This window comes from Lonchura striata, chromosome 14, assembly GCF_046129695.1.
Source record: "Lonchura striata isolate bLonStr1 chromosome 14, bLonStr1.mat, whole genome shotgun sequence".
Taxonomy (NCBI): Eukaryota; Metazoa; Chordata; class Aves; order Passeriformes; family Estrildidae; genus Lonchura; species Lonchura striata.
In genome coordinates, this window is record NC_134616.1 from 7,131,961 (window position 1) to 7,146,926 (window position 14,966).

General features: G+C 46.9%; 2 protein-coding genes across 2 annotated transcripts in view; both read left to right on the plus strand.

Moving 5' to 3' along the window:
* GPC3 (glypican 3) overlaps positions 1-14,720 on the plus strand; it is a 139,279-nt gene extending 124,559 nt beyond the window's left edge. The window contains exon 8 of the mRNA XM_021548345.3: positions 13,554-14,720. Within this exon, the coding sequence (XP_021404020.2) occupies positions 13,554-13,729 (176 nt within the window). The 3' untranslated portion in view covers positions 13,730-14,720. The remainder of the gene's footprint in view (positions 1-13,553) is intronic.
* The window catches only part of PLS3 (plastin 3), a 763,062-nt gene that overhangs the window by 149,796 nt on the left and 598,300 nt on the right, over positions 1-14,966 (plus strand). The window lies entirely within an intron of this gene.

Consider the following 14,966-nt stretch of genomic DNA (forward strand, 5'->3'; position numbering starts at 1 on the left):
GCTGGGCCAGACACCTAATATTATTAGCAGACACTAAATAGGTCTCTCTTATTTAGTGGCCTTAATTTATTAAATCAGGCAGAAGTGCTCTTGGAAGAGGAGTGCTGGGAAAGGGAGCAGAGCAAGCTGTGAGTTTCTAATTGGCTGGATCAGGCCCCTGGAGATCCATGTGATCTGCTGCACTAGAGGCTGTGCTATTGCAGTGACTCATAAACAGATGTGCCCAATTTACATTGCAGCTTAATACCTTTGTTTAAAAAAAACCTGGCCTTTTTAAAAAGACAAATGTGTTAAAGCAGATGTTTCCAGTAAAACAAATACTTGTGTGATTTACAAACAACTTCCTACCGCCAGAACTCATTAGAAAATGTGGAAAAAACAAAAATGGTTCTGTGTACCCAAAATAAGGACATAGCAAGGCAGTATTGCTGCACACTGAACAAAAATTACTGCTGTGCTTGGGTTGGAAAGCAAGAGGTTAGAGCCTGACTTTGGTTGCTAATAACTAAGGTTCACCCTGACTAGTTGCATATATTAAGGAGCAGAAACCTGTCTTTAAAAATACTTAACCAAATTCTGTGATGTAGGATACAGGGTAACTGGGACCACTATATGGGATTGCCTGGAGGCTCCTAAATCCCGTCAGTCCCATTGAAACCTATACTGGGGGTCTGGATGGCTGCAGGATGGCACTAACCCTAAAGCAGAGCTAACAGACCCAGCCCCTGGAGCAAGCCCTGCTCTGAGGAATCCCTCTCTGGGCATCTCCCCACAGCAGGATGGGATGCACAGGGGCTCCTGCCCCTGCCTCTGCTTGTCCTGCAGCTCAGCTGTGCCTGTTCACCTGCTCCTCCCAGTTTTTGGGAGGGTAAAGGCAGGCGTGTGCTGAGAAACTCCTGCTGTTCCTGGTCTCTGAATTTGCCTCCTGCCCAGCTCCTGCTTGCCCTGCAAGCCCAGCACTCCTGTTACCATTTGACACCCCATGTGGCCTTAATGGGTTTCCCAGGCCTCAGCTCCTGCACAGCCACCACTTTTTGTTAGCTGCAGGGGCTGGCAATCCCCCTTTGCCTTCCAGCTCTCTGCAGCACAGGTATCATATATATTTTAATGCACTTGTCACCTATTTTATCCAGGCATTTGTTGCAAAAGGAACAGTGACAGCAGATGTTTGTGGGTTGGCAGGCTGCTCCTCTAAATCCATTTTGAGAGCCCTGGGCACATGGTTTGTCCAGCTTCTGAGAGGAAGCCATCCAGGCAGATGGAAAGATGAGGAAGCATCCAGCAAGTCTGAGTGGAGCAAAACGGGAATCAGGAGCAGAGAGGGTTTTGTTTCTTTACTGGAACATTGCAGGAGAGTGACTGAGGCCGTGTCACACTGTGTGGATTTGTTCCAGAGGAGGATACCAGCTCAGCAAACTCTTCAGTGAGAGTGGTTTCATCTTGCAGCACGCCTGCATTATTGGGGTGCCTGCCCATTGATCTGCTTCCCGTGGGAATGGGGATGCCCCTTGCAGCTGGACAAGCTGGCAGGATGGGGCTGGAGAATGTCTCACCCAGGAACTGGGCACACAAGAAAGCAACAAGGATGATGTGAGGAGCTCCTGTTGCTTCTTGTGGATGTCTCCTCAAGGGTGTCCAGTTTGTTATTAGGAAAAATGACTGCTCATGTCAGAGACGCTTGAGGAGTCCTTAGAAACAGGGATTGAGTGGAAGCCCTGAAGGGTGGCTGTGGGATGGGACTGCCCCTCATCCTCAGCTCCCTGGTGTGTCAGCTGTCCCTGCCTTGCCATGAAGAGTGATTCAGAGCCAAACCTGGAATGGCTGCCTCCTTAGGGGGACTTGCTGGACGTGTCCAGAGGAATCAGAAGTATCCTGGGGGGAGGATTCTGCTGCTCCAGGGTGGCTCAGGGCACTCCGAGGTGCTTTTCTCAGCTCTCCTGTCAGTGTTCCTGAAACATTGCCACAACCCAGCTCAGTTTTAACCATTAGTGAATAGAGGCTTGTGCTTGGTTCTCAGGGACCAGAAGGTTTCAGTGCTTAATTAATTTCTTCAAAGTGGAGGGTGTAATTAATGCCTGTGGTGTGCTTTGAGACCCTTGGGTCTCTTGGGCGGTGTGAAATCTGGTTTGGTCTGTGAAAATCATTGCTGGCCACTCACCCTGTCACTGTGTTTGGGGGTCTTTTGGCCTCTGCTGGTGCTGTCTTGTGGAGGCCCATGGGCAGATGTAGCCCAAAACAATCCTGTTTCCCCTCGGTGCTGACAGTCCTCAGTCAGTGCAAATTGTCCTGTGGGCATGGAGCCGAATGGGGGGAAAAAGTCCCCTCACTCCTTAGAAAGGGGGTATCTCTGTCTCCTTCCCTGCCATGCCCACACAGACCTTTGTGATTTGTTCCTGAATTCCCTTTGTTTTTCAGCAATTTCTTCAAACAAAGAGAGAAAATTGTCACTAGTTGCTTTGGGCTTTAGAGTAAACCATGTTTCAAAGTCTAGGCAAACAGGGTTAAAAAATGATATATTGCAGCTTAGGAGAGCTAGGAAAATTTCCTTCCTGATATTTTTAAAACTTTTTTTTTCCTTACCGCCAGCACAGTTTTTGTGGGTGTTAAACATAAACATAAAGGAGAATGCAACAGATTGCAGGTACGTCAAGTTCCAGCACAATCAACTGCCATTATTTAAAGAAGATGCTTTTAACCAAAATTAAAATTCCCTCCTCATTTATCAGTTTTCAGGTGTATAAGTGCACAGAATTGCTCCCTGTGCCACCCCCTTGTGACACCATCGCTCACGCTCTGGGTGATCCACAGACATTTTACACTACCAAGCATTAACAGAAATGAATTAACACTTTAAAAGTGTAAATGTTGTATTTCATAGGAGTCGGGCAGGATATTTGGAAGGGAAAGAAATGTAAATGGAATGAAATTCTTAAGCAAGATTATTGATATGACAGGACTAAAGAGCTTGGGATTCTGTGAAAAGTGCCTCTTTTCATCCCTCTAATAAGTCCATTACTTGCACTCGGGAATATTTTAAGGTCCTTTTCATGCTGACTCTGGAGTTGAGCATGCTTTGCATTTCAAGCTTTGTCTATGAATCGGTAGAAGCCAAAGTTATTTCTGCTTTAAAATAACAGGAGCAGGGAACAGCTAATCTCTTTTCATTCTGAGTCCTTACATTATTTTACTGGACAGAGTTTGTGTTGGCTACAAAACAGGGCATTCACAAAATCTATGAGAAGGAATTTAGTCTAAGAATGAAGCCTAGATTGCAGTATGCATAAAGACTCCTTTTCCTAAGGCCATTAAGAAATTCCAAATCTGAGCTATTTTGAACAGTGACATTAAATTAGCCTTGCTAATTCCAGTAATTCAAGCCGATAGCTGAGTTTACAAATCTACTAGATGAGGCCTTCCCATAATTACAATCTCAATGTGCTTTTCAGCTAAGGTGAGTTGGCACAAAAAAAAAGATAAATAAATAAAAGCGGGGGAAATGCTCTTTCTGTTCTGGTTTTGAGATTAATATCTCTAAAGAATAGTTAAGCAGCTGTATTGCACCAATAAGATGTCCCCTGTCCTGGACTGGTAAGTTCATTTTGCCTCTAATGTGCAAGTGAAATGCAGAGGAGACACTGGATTTTCCCCAGCTTTGTTTTTTCTGTTGTCTCTTTACAAAGGAGAGTTCATGCTGCTGGTGCTTGTAATTCAGTTTTTAGTTGTTTATTTACAGGTAGTAATTCTTCCTGGGAAAAGGGTGTGACTGGTTACCCTCTTTTGTGGGCAGAAAAAAAAACCCCAACCTTTAGTGGATAAATCCAGTTTAGAGCAGGTAGAACAATGATACAAAGGTGCAACCCTTATTATTCCTCTGTACAAAGATGTTGATTTGCAGATCCCAACACAGCTATACATTCTCAGAGTGATGGAAAGGTTTCAAAAATGTGTTTTCAAAGCCATAAGGCACAAAACCATGAAACAAATAAAATGGAGTCCATTATTTAAAAGGGTGTTAATTTTATTAGAACCAAGCAGAGGTAATATAAGGGCGAACCTAAGTATTCATATCAGCACTTAACTCAGGCTGCAATGTTCATAAAATGTCCTTTTGATCAAGCTGTGAGTGTTTTGATCCTTATTCTATGAGCATCATTCAAAGTGACCTAACTGTAGCTCCAAACAGGCATCTGCAGCTGCAGAAGTCCTTGAGCAATAACAGGTCAGGAACTTGAATGTGTGCTCTGCCGGGAATGCTAATATTGCAATCCCTTTTTCTTGTTGTTCCAAATAAGAAGGAAAGGACAAAACCTCTCACGAAATAAAAATTCCTCACAGAAAATTGTCCTACCAGCATTGACTATGGATACTTGAGTCAAAAATATTAAACAAAATGATGATTTGAATCTATCAGAATAATAATGCTGCTAAATAATTTTATATCATCCCCACATGGGTGTTTGACCTTTCTTTTCTTGGTAGCATTGTCACCACTGGCACATGGGTGATTTTTAGAAGACCACCCTGATTTAAGATGATGTTTTTCTGCTGGGTGCCCACAGGATTGGGGTGAGCTGCAAGTCCTGCAGCTCACAAAACCTTGGCAGCACATTGCACAACCACGTGGAGCCTGTTTGGAGTAGGGATGGACCTGCAGAAACCTGGCAGTCATCCCACGTTGTCTGCAGGTTCAGGTATATGCAGCAGATTGTGCCCCAAAATACTGCTTATGGCAAAGTCAGGTAGAAACAGCTCTGCTGTTTTTAGGGTTTGGAGGGATCTGCTTTTTCTCCCCAAGCCTGGGATGATGGCTGGGAAGGAGTGAGGTGGGGTGGGGGGCACAAGCAAGACTTTTTTAATGAGGCAGTGAAGAGATGGGGGAGGCAGAAATGCAATTCTTGATTTCCAGGAAACTCCTATCTCTAATCTCTGTAATCCATTTTAGAGGAGTTTTTGAAGGGATTTACAAATTGGATTACATAGCCTTTTTATTTTGATTTTCCACTATGATTGTGACATTCCTGAGAGAGAGAGCCATGATTGCTTCAGATAGGATGGAGGAGGCATTTGTGGGCTTGGACCTTGGAGCCCTATTGAGTTGTCACCTCCTTGTTTTGCTGCTTGCTGGGTCAATGGAGGTGTCCCCAGAACAGTTTGGATTCTCCCACAGGGGCAGTATGTCCTCACCCCTGGCACTTTCCTGTGGCTGTAGCAGCTGACCTGGAGAGATGCCAGGCAGAAGCCCAAAGCCAATCCCCTCCACCCCTTGCTTCCCCCTTCTGGAGTGGTCTCCTTGAGCTCCAGCATGATCCCAAGCAGGACAGGGAGGCCCTTGGCCCCCAGGAAAGTGTAAGTGTGATGGCAGAGGCCCAGCACAGCCCAAGCACTGCAGCCACCGTGTCCTGGTGCTCAGCAGGGATACACTGGGATTCCCATTGGAACTGCCACCACCATTCAGATCCAGATTTTAGCACCATCATTCCACCAGTGCTCTGGGGTCAGGGTTTGCTCTCGGCCTGGGAGGGAGGCAGGGAGCAGAAATCAGCCAGGGTTTGTATCAGATGTTACAGACACCCAGTGAGCAGCTGGGCTTAATTTGGGTCTTTCTTCAGTGCCATGCAGTACAAAGGCAGATCCTGGAGTCAGACTGCAGAGGCTGTTCCTGGGGCTGCTTCCAGTGCAGGGAAGATGTCCTGAAGCTGTTAAAATGTTCCACCCTATGAACCCAAACTTTCTTGTATATAAAGTAGAAAAGCTGGGTACAGTGATGCTTCCCAGGACCTTCTTCATTATTCCATTTTTATAGGCTGAAGTCACTTTAATGTTGTTTTAATGCAGATCCAAGATTTTTTTTTATTTGTTTATTTATGCAGGTTAGCACAATGAGAAAAGCCAGGCGATGCTGTTGCCACTTGGCTCCCTTCCCTTGGCAGCTCTCTCACCTCAGCTCCTGCTCTGTGCAAACATTCCCCTGGCATGGACAGGGGGAGCTGGCTGTCCATCCGTGCTGGTGACCCTGGGCAGTGTCAGAGCACAAAACCTCAGGAAGTTTCTCCAGGAGCAGAGCAGGCTGAGCAGAGGAGCATGGAGTACCACCATGCCTGATCCTACCTGCCAGCTCTACTGTGGGCTGAGCAGGTATGTCCATGCACAGCCCAGATTCTTGGGTTTTGACCTGAAATCTCACTCGAGATATTTCCCTTGGCATCCTGAGTTGTAGCCTGGTGGATGTCCAGGGATTTTTCACTGAGTGTAGACATTGCACAAAGCCCTTGTCCCTTCTGATTGAAGAGGCACATTCCGGGTTGCCTACTTGAAGCAGGAATGCCACAAGCCCCTGGTCTCTGTGGCCTGGGCACTTTCAGGACTGGTTTCCACACACAATGAGTCACAAAGGAAGGTGTCAGATGCTCCTGGGTGCCATAATACCACCATGAGCTTTCCAATCAAGCATTGAGAAATATCCTCCTGCCTTGTGGGCTGCTTTTAGTGTTAACATCTGGAAGGCAGCGACCATTGCATTCCTCTTAGGACTACATTTTGTCAGGTATTCCTGAATGTCCTGAGCTTAGAGAGTTGAAGGCCAGCATGTAGAAAGAAAGATCTTCCTCTCCTGGTCATATCCAAAAGCTTTTGGGGAAGAAAACATGAAGGAGAAAATTTCAGCTGTTGTTTTCAGTCATTAGAGGGAATATGAAGCATTTAATTTTGCTCTTCTATCATTGGGAACCTTACTTCCCCAAATCAAGAATGTATGGAGACTTCTCAGGTGACGCAGAGTGATCAGAAGGGATCTCTTTGTGATTTAGATCTTGAAGCTCTCCAAGCAGGAAGAAATTACTCCACATCTGGGTGGGCTGAGATACAGGGGGATCTGTAGGACCATTGCTTGACCCAGTCCTGTATTGCTGCCACTTAAATAATTTCACTTCTATTTGTACTCTTCTGTTTACAGCTAGTCCTCTTTTTATTTCTTCATTTCTGTCTTTGTAGATGTTTTTGGTTGTACATGTTTAGCTCCCTATTTTTCAGTGCTTTTCTTCTAAGCTCCTTTAGGTAGCAGCTCTTGTTCTGGACTGTACATCTGGATATCAGACCAGGGTAATGCAAAAACATCAGCAAAGTACAAGGACTCCAGCACTTCCAATTAATAATGCTAATGAGATTTTTTAATTTTTAATAGATTACATGAGTGCATTTTGCTAAGCACATTTTTGTGGCTCCTCTCCGTGAGTGCAGTTCAGAAACTCTTTCACACTCTGCCAAGGGGAAAACGAGGAATGCAATTGCAGATGCCAGATTCTCTTCAGGGTAGATCTAGAACAAATCAAGGACCAAAGAAGAATATAACGAGTACATTTTCAAAGTAAATATAGGCCCAGGTCATAAATTATGGCCCTTCCTTGCCACTGTCCTCTGGCCAAGGTGGGGGGAAGGAGTAGTTGCTGGAATTGGCGTCATGGTGCAGCCCCTCTGCCTGTACACAGTGTTGGGTTTTGAGGATGTTTTGTCCCTTCAAAAACTTGTGGATGTGTGTGGAGAGACTTTTGTGGTAGAGACATTTTGTGGTAGAAAGACTTTTGTGGAGACTTGTGTGGAGGTTGGGGAGGCAGGGTGTGCACAGTGGCCACCTCACAGGACTCAATGCCTTGGGTACCCCAAACAGCACCTGGTTACACCCCTGGCATGGGACTGAGATGGACCTTCCTCACATCTGGGTCCCCCCAAAACAATTTACTGCTGCCTTCCAGAGAGCATTGATCCTAGGGGAGCTTCCTCCCCCGTCGGTGCTGGGTTTGTGGTGGTGCCTGTGGTACCTGTGTTCTCTGGGTTGCTGCTGAAGGCGTGCTGCAGCCACGGGCCAGCAGTGGCACACCAGCAGCCGAGAGGTGGCAGACAGGCAAGGGCGGGAAAATTCTTGGTTTGCAAATCAGCAATCCCAAATCTGATTCCTCTGGGTTTCTGCCCAGGAAGTTGGTTTTACCCCTTCCTGCTGAGCCACGCCAGGCTCTCTTGGCCATGTTGCCAATGGCAGCAGGGTGATGTTGAGTTGGATTTTTTCTTCGTTCTTTTTCCAAATCCATATTGCCAAGAGCCACACCTCCTAAATTGCTGTGGAGGAGGTGGAAAAGCAGAGGCACAAGACCATGCACATGCTACACATCCATCTCAGTGATGTGTGCCAACACAAGCACCACGGCCAGCCCTGGTTCAGCGCTTTAATTACACCCCGGCGCGGCCGCACCTACGGCTCGTTGTGCAAGAAGACAACTGGCAAACCTGTTGGTGCTCCAGGATTTTAATGGTAATAAGCCAGAGGGCAAAACCTCCCTGATGAGATGAAACCATGCTTGGCTAGGTGTTTGGAAGAGTTTAAGATGTTTTGGAGAAGCAGAATGCTGGGAATCTTGGCTGTATCCATGCAGCTGTGGCTGTTTGTGCCATGTATCCCAATGGATGGTTTCAGGTGTTACCTTTGGCGAGGCAGAAGTGTGTTTGTAATGTGAGCTGTTTTCATGAAAAAAACCCAGATATCTGCAGGCTGAGGTGAGCAGAGCTTTTGGTGTTCCAGGAAGTGTTTGGGATTAAATTAGATAGTTCTTGTACATTTCAGGTGCAAACACCTGTGAGAATTAAATGGTTGGTACTGTAGAGAAGGAGAGATTTGGGAGCCAAGCTGAAGCAGACTGGTCTGTGGAATTACAGCCTCTTATGCTTCACCTTGCAATGAGTCAACAGTTTGGGCTTGACTCAAACATCTCTCACTTTAAGAAATCCTGTCCTGGTTTGGAGACAGCCAGTCTACTGTGTCTATTGGCACCTTCTTCTCCACACTGAAGATGCTTTAAAAAATTAAACAAAGGAACGTGCTCCAGAGATTATAATTTTCAGGTGGCAATGGTAGCATATGCTTTCCTAGGGAAAACCAGTCCTGAAGGAAAGATGCAGGCAGATGCTGGCAGGTGCAGAAGCTTGCCAAGCTGCCCTACCTGTCTGTGACATTTCTGCATGATGTGTTTTACATTCACTGTAAACATGATCCATTCCCTTCACACCACAGCGTTTCCATCATCTGCAAACCAGGGCCATCACCACAGCAGCCCTGCTGGCTGAACATGCTGTGTTAGGCTTAATGGTTTCTCCTGTGTCAGGATCCCCTCACACCCATCACCGCTGCACGAGGCACTGGCAGAGCTATCAAGTGACAGGGGGAGGCAGTTTTCATGCCTGGCCATCCATTATGGCTCTGTTACTATATTGGGTCCATGGCTGGAACCATCTGCTGAGGCAGGCTTGGCAGGCAGGCAGCCCAGATGCCTGGCTGGGAGATGCCTGGCTGGGAGATGACATTCCCTGGCTCTGGGCTCTGGGCAGCAGCCGAGCCAGCCTGCTGCAGCAGGGCTCTTGGAGGTCATTTGCCAGACATTTGCTAGCAGTTCTTTGCTCAAGCCCACGTTGTCCATTTTGGGGGGAAAAGAGGTGTTTTGGTGGGCAGCGTTGGATTTGGCAGAGCGAAGGTGCTGTGCCAGTACTCTTCTGCCCAGCTCCTGCAGTGCCAGCTGCCATGGGACATTTTATCCCAACTCAAACCCAACTTTCTCCCAGTTCAGCTGCCTCCCACGCTGGAGTGGTTCAGCAAGAAGAGCTTTCTAATGACTCCTGCCAAATAAGCTTGTGCAGAGTCAGTATGGCAGAGTCAGTAGGCATTTTCCCTAATCCATGGGAAAATGCCTCCGCTTTATGTTGTGGATGCGGAAAGCGCGTGTCGTAGGGCTGGCGCCGGGTTTTGTCATCCACGCCGCGAGGCCATTGAAGCTGTTGCTGTCCTGGGAGCACAGCGCAGCAGCTTTGTGTTCGAGGGGCTTTGGTTACAAAAGATGCTTCCGGAGGGACCGGCTCGTGTGCGGCTGGAGACCTTCCACCAGCTGCGCGAGGATTCCGGGAAACGGCCCGGCACGCTCGGCTTGCGTGAGGAGGGGAGAGAACAGCACAGCTAATGATTGACTGTTATTTTAAAGGGATTATCTAATCTGCAGCCCAGAAGACAGGAGGGACCAAAATGAGCGAAGATTGAATTTGTAATTAGTGCAGATTGTTGGTAATACCCCCTGGACTCTGATTATAAACAGAAACAGATTTTTCTGGTTTCCTGCCCTCCCCCGAAAGTCTTTGCAGGCCAAAGGACCACTTTGTACTGAGCAGCTGATGCCGGTGAGTTGGGTGATCAGAGCTGGAGTGGTAGAGATGTTTAATGCAGAAGGTGGCTGGGTAGAGGGGAGGCAGAGGAGTACCTTCACGTTATTTTGAAGCATAAGGGCAAAGTTTTGGGTGGACATGGCCAAAATGGAGTATGTGGAAGGTTAATTTCAGTTCTCCCACGAACCATCCTGCAGCTCTATCTCTGATGCCGAGGCTCTTTCACTCCTGGAGGCTGTGGGGGCAGGAGGTGCAGGGATGTGGAGGTGACCAGGTCTAACCAGGGATACTAACAAAAGCTGGAAATTACAGTGGAGCCCTCTCAAGAACTACCTGGTTAGGAACATTTGCTGACTTGGGTTCCTGGATTTGAAATATGTTTATTATCAATAATATAAGCAGTAAGACAAGAGGCAGTGGGCAGAAACTGATGCACAGGAAGCTCTATCTGAATATGAGGAAGAACTTCTTTAATGTGCAGTGACTGAGCACTGGAGCAGGGTGCCCAGAAAGGATGTGGAGTCTCCCTCACTGGAGATAGACTCAATCCTGTGCATTGTGCCCTGGGGCACATTGTGCATTGGGCTTGAGAGGGAGCTTGGACCAGATGACTCACTGTGATCCCTTCCAACCTTACCAATTCTGTGATTCTGTGATGTATATGCATTGCTTGGATTGGCTGCCTGAGGTCTGTTAGAGGCTCATACCTTTTATTTTCCTTTCTACTGATGTAGCAAAGGTCATTAGAAACTAAGTGAAAGGGATTTGCAAGGGTTACAGATCCATTATTAATACAAAATAAAAGATGTTTGCCTAAATCCATCACGCCTAAAAATACAGTTGGGCCAAATAAGGAGAAGGATACAATAGAAGGAAGAACAGTGAAAACAAATGGCACACCCAAGCACTAAATTTCTGAAGCAGTTAAGGCGAGGAAAATAGCATTCTAATCTCTGATGACAAGAGGGTTTCTGTTCCCTTCTCTTTAATTTGGCCAGAAGGGAATAGAGGGAGAATCACCATCCCCATTTGGGTGAAATGCCATGATTAAAAAAATTACCCTTACTCAAGTTGAGGTGAAATCCCAGAATTGGAAAATTTCCCACGCAAAGAATATGTTTGGAACGCTAATTTTGGTACTGGCTGAACATTTCCAAGGGGATTCAGCTGCTGCATTGAGACCCGTGCAGGAACTCGAATCTCATAAATTACATCCCAGAACAAGACTGTAAATGGGGCCGTCAAAACCCTTTGTGCTGTTAAGGACCTTGCTGAAACACTCTTTTGTTTCAAATTTCTTTTCTAAAGGGAAGGCAAGAGTAGTTACTCAATTCCTAGGGAGTTTTTTAGGTTTGCTAGGATGTCCACTAAGAGAATATTCTGCCCCAAAAGCTCTCATGATCACTGGTCTGGGAGTGTGTGGGTGCCTGACAGTCTTGTGACCCCATGGAGCATCTTTTAGGTTTCAAGAGCCTTTGTAATGTGTGGAAATACCTTCCAAAGCACACTAGGGCAGGTTGTGATCCAGCATTGTGCCAGCTGAGGAGTCTTGTGTCATACAACCAGCTGTGAAATAATCTGCTGTGATTTTATTAACTCCAAATCCCTTCACTTATTTTCCAGAAATGAGCTTGGGAAAATAAGGTGGTGCTGTCAGGCTGTTCCCAAACTGCCCTGAAGCCTGAGCGTGCCTCGTGCCAGAGGGACTTGTTCTTTCTGTGCTTGGAAAGTCTCCCAGCACATCCCTTTCAAGGTGGCACCTTTCTTCCCTGCTCTTCCCATGGGTGTGCAGTGCCAGAGGACAGCAGCATATCTGTACTATTTAGACAAAGCAGGAAAGCTGTGGAAAAGAGGAATTGCAGTATTTGTGAGAATCTACTAGAGAATTCAGTTTAGCAGGCGGGTTCTGCTTGCACCTGGCCCTCTGTGTGCATGGATAACTGTTCCCTTTGAGCCATTTCTGACCTCCTTTGATGGCCTGGGCTGACTCACTTGTCATGCTAACATTGTTCTGCTTTTGTTTTGCAATGTTTGGGTATTTTTTTATTAAGAAATACTGCTTGTTTGCCTTGGCAGTGGTGTTCATTGGATTGATGTGGCATTTTTTAGATAGAGTACTTATTCAGTCTGTTGGATTCTTTCTCAGGGGTGGGGTGGGATGATCCAAACCTTTCCAACATGCTAGTGATCCAGGAGGCTTGCAAAAGTCTTGAGCCAGGGTCTCTTCTGATGGAAACCACCAGTTTCCTCCAACTCCAAAAGCCAGGCTCTGAGGATAGGACAGACAGGCTTACCTGATTCCCATTTGGGTGAGAAACCTGGACCCCAGAAGGAGGTGGCAGCAGCACAAGCAGGGGAGCAAGGGCCCCACTGCCTTGAGAACGAGTGCATCCACTCAGTCCAGCTGATTGACAGGTAATGCCCCAGGTAGATCTGACTAATGGCATCTTAAAACACCTTTTCCCCTCTGTTCTCAGCCCTGAGATTTGCTGGTGTCTTGGCTTTCCACATTGTCTATTTGGACTTCTTTATTCTTCACTGACCCAGCAAGACAAGGGCAGCTGTTTGAGTTACTGCTCAGCAGGTCCCTTGCAGCCAGTGATGGTTTGCCACAAGCTTTCCCCGCTGTTAAAGTTATGCTCCTCTGCCAGTACTATCCAAAATTTTATACTGGATGTTTTCTTTGATTGAAACCCACATGTGCTTCATCTCAAAGTCACCATGTTGCAACACCAGCATGCCCAGAGTGCATGATCCATTCACATTCCTTCCTTTGATGAGGTGGACCAGGGATGGGATGTGTTCTCAGTGCTATAAGGAGCATATTTTGCAGACTCTTACATAAGATTGCAGGAATGCAGAGCTCCTCAGGTCCTACAGCCAGGAGGCTTTGGTGAGCAAGGCCTTCTGCTGACTCTGGGTTTGGGGAAGTGTTAGTGCTCGCCAGGATTTCCTCACTCCTGCACTCATCCTTGTTGTGCCTGGGGAGCAGACACAATTTGCATTGCTAAACACCCCCTCCAAAGCTCAGCTGGTTTTCTTTGGGAGTAGCTTTCCTGTAAGGCACATCCCTTATCTCTTTTGTTTTCTTACTGGAGCACCTCACAGTTGGGATTTTCTGGTCTCTCCATTTGGTGTAGGGTACTGGGACTGGTGGGTGCAGGACTGACAAGGTGTTTGCTAAGTGCTTCTGGCCCATCAAGCCCTGTGATGCCTTTGACTGTGCCCAGACCCAGCTGCCCTCAGCTGTGGCATGGGCTGCCCCAGAACCCCAGTTTTGGTGGGGGCTGGATGTGCTGTGTGTCAGAATGCTGACACACACCACGTGTTGCTGACCACCTCTCTCCTTCTGCTTTCAGAGCTGGCGTATGACCTGGACATGGACGACATCTCTGCAAATAAGCAGCTTCTGAATCAGCAAAGCAAAGATGGTGCTGCAGTCCCCAGCAGCAACCCTGGGAGTGCAGCCACCCACCCCAGTCCTGCTGCTGGCATTGCCCTGGTCCTCCCGCTGCTGCTGGGCTACCAGCCATGAGCAGTCTGGTGCCATCACTCCGTGTCCCTCCATGCCTTTTTTTAGTGAGGAAGATATTTGGAATCTCTTCTGAAATATATGCACATTGCCAAAAACAGGACAAATGCCCTGAGTCAGTTTTTCAAGACTCTTCACAGAAAAAAATCCCAAATTAAAAATGTGTTGGTTCATGGCAAACTAGTAAATATCTAACAGTGCTTTTTAAAGATAATCCTGTTAAATATAAGCAGGTTCATATTAAATTGTGTTCCTTGCAGTTTTTGAACACTGAGGTCTCCCTTGCTGTTAAGGTGAAGACCAAATTTTATTTTGAGTTGTTTGAACATGCATGGGGTACAGAACACCTGTGGTTTATGAAATACTCTCAGCAAATATCATACCCCTGATTCCTAGCTGACTTAATACAGATTTTTTCTGTAGTTCAGGTCATTTTTGTACTTACTCCAAATTCAAGTTTCACCCCTGGGAATCAGGTCAGGACATAACAGAGAGCATGTGAAGACAAGGGAGAGAGATCAGACACTCGGCAGGAGGAAGGATGCTGTGGAAGAGAAGCTGTCATGCACTGGGATTGTGGTGAAGATGTGCTCCCCTGGGCACAGAGCCCACCTGCACCATGGCAAGTTGCAGGTGATTTTGCTGCTCAACCCCCAGCCAGGTCCTGAAGCCCTTCACTGCAGGTGGCTGATCCCCACCAGCATCCTTGTGGCACATGCAACAACCTGGTTTCATTCTTCAGAAGTGAAGCACCTCCTTTCCCACGGGAAACCTGCAAGCACAGCTCCAGCCAAAGGACCGACGGCGGGGATGTACACGCTGTGCTTTGCAGGGTGAACAATGACTGTCCAACGTGTTGTGCTATGAAAGGGGAAAAGAAAAGGATTTACAGCCTTTTACAGGAGCCTGAGGCAGATGAGACTCTTACTCATGTGTTTCTTTGCATGTTCCTTTACGTAAGCTATCACTAAAATAAAGATTGGTTGCTCTCTAAGTGGTGCCCTGGAAGTAGCCTCCCATGTGTGCGAGACAATAGCCTGTGTTGTACTGGAGTGGGCAGCCTGGGAACACCAACTGTGCCCAGCCCAGGGACACCAGCACTTGGCTTGGTCTGATTAAATGGATGGGCTGGGTTTGGTTTGGTTTCTGGCCAAGATGGTTGCATATTCCTGTTTAAGATCTGCCTTAACTAGAGTGTTTATAGCTGCAGTATCTTAAGCTTCAGCATATGCACGTATGT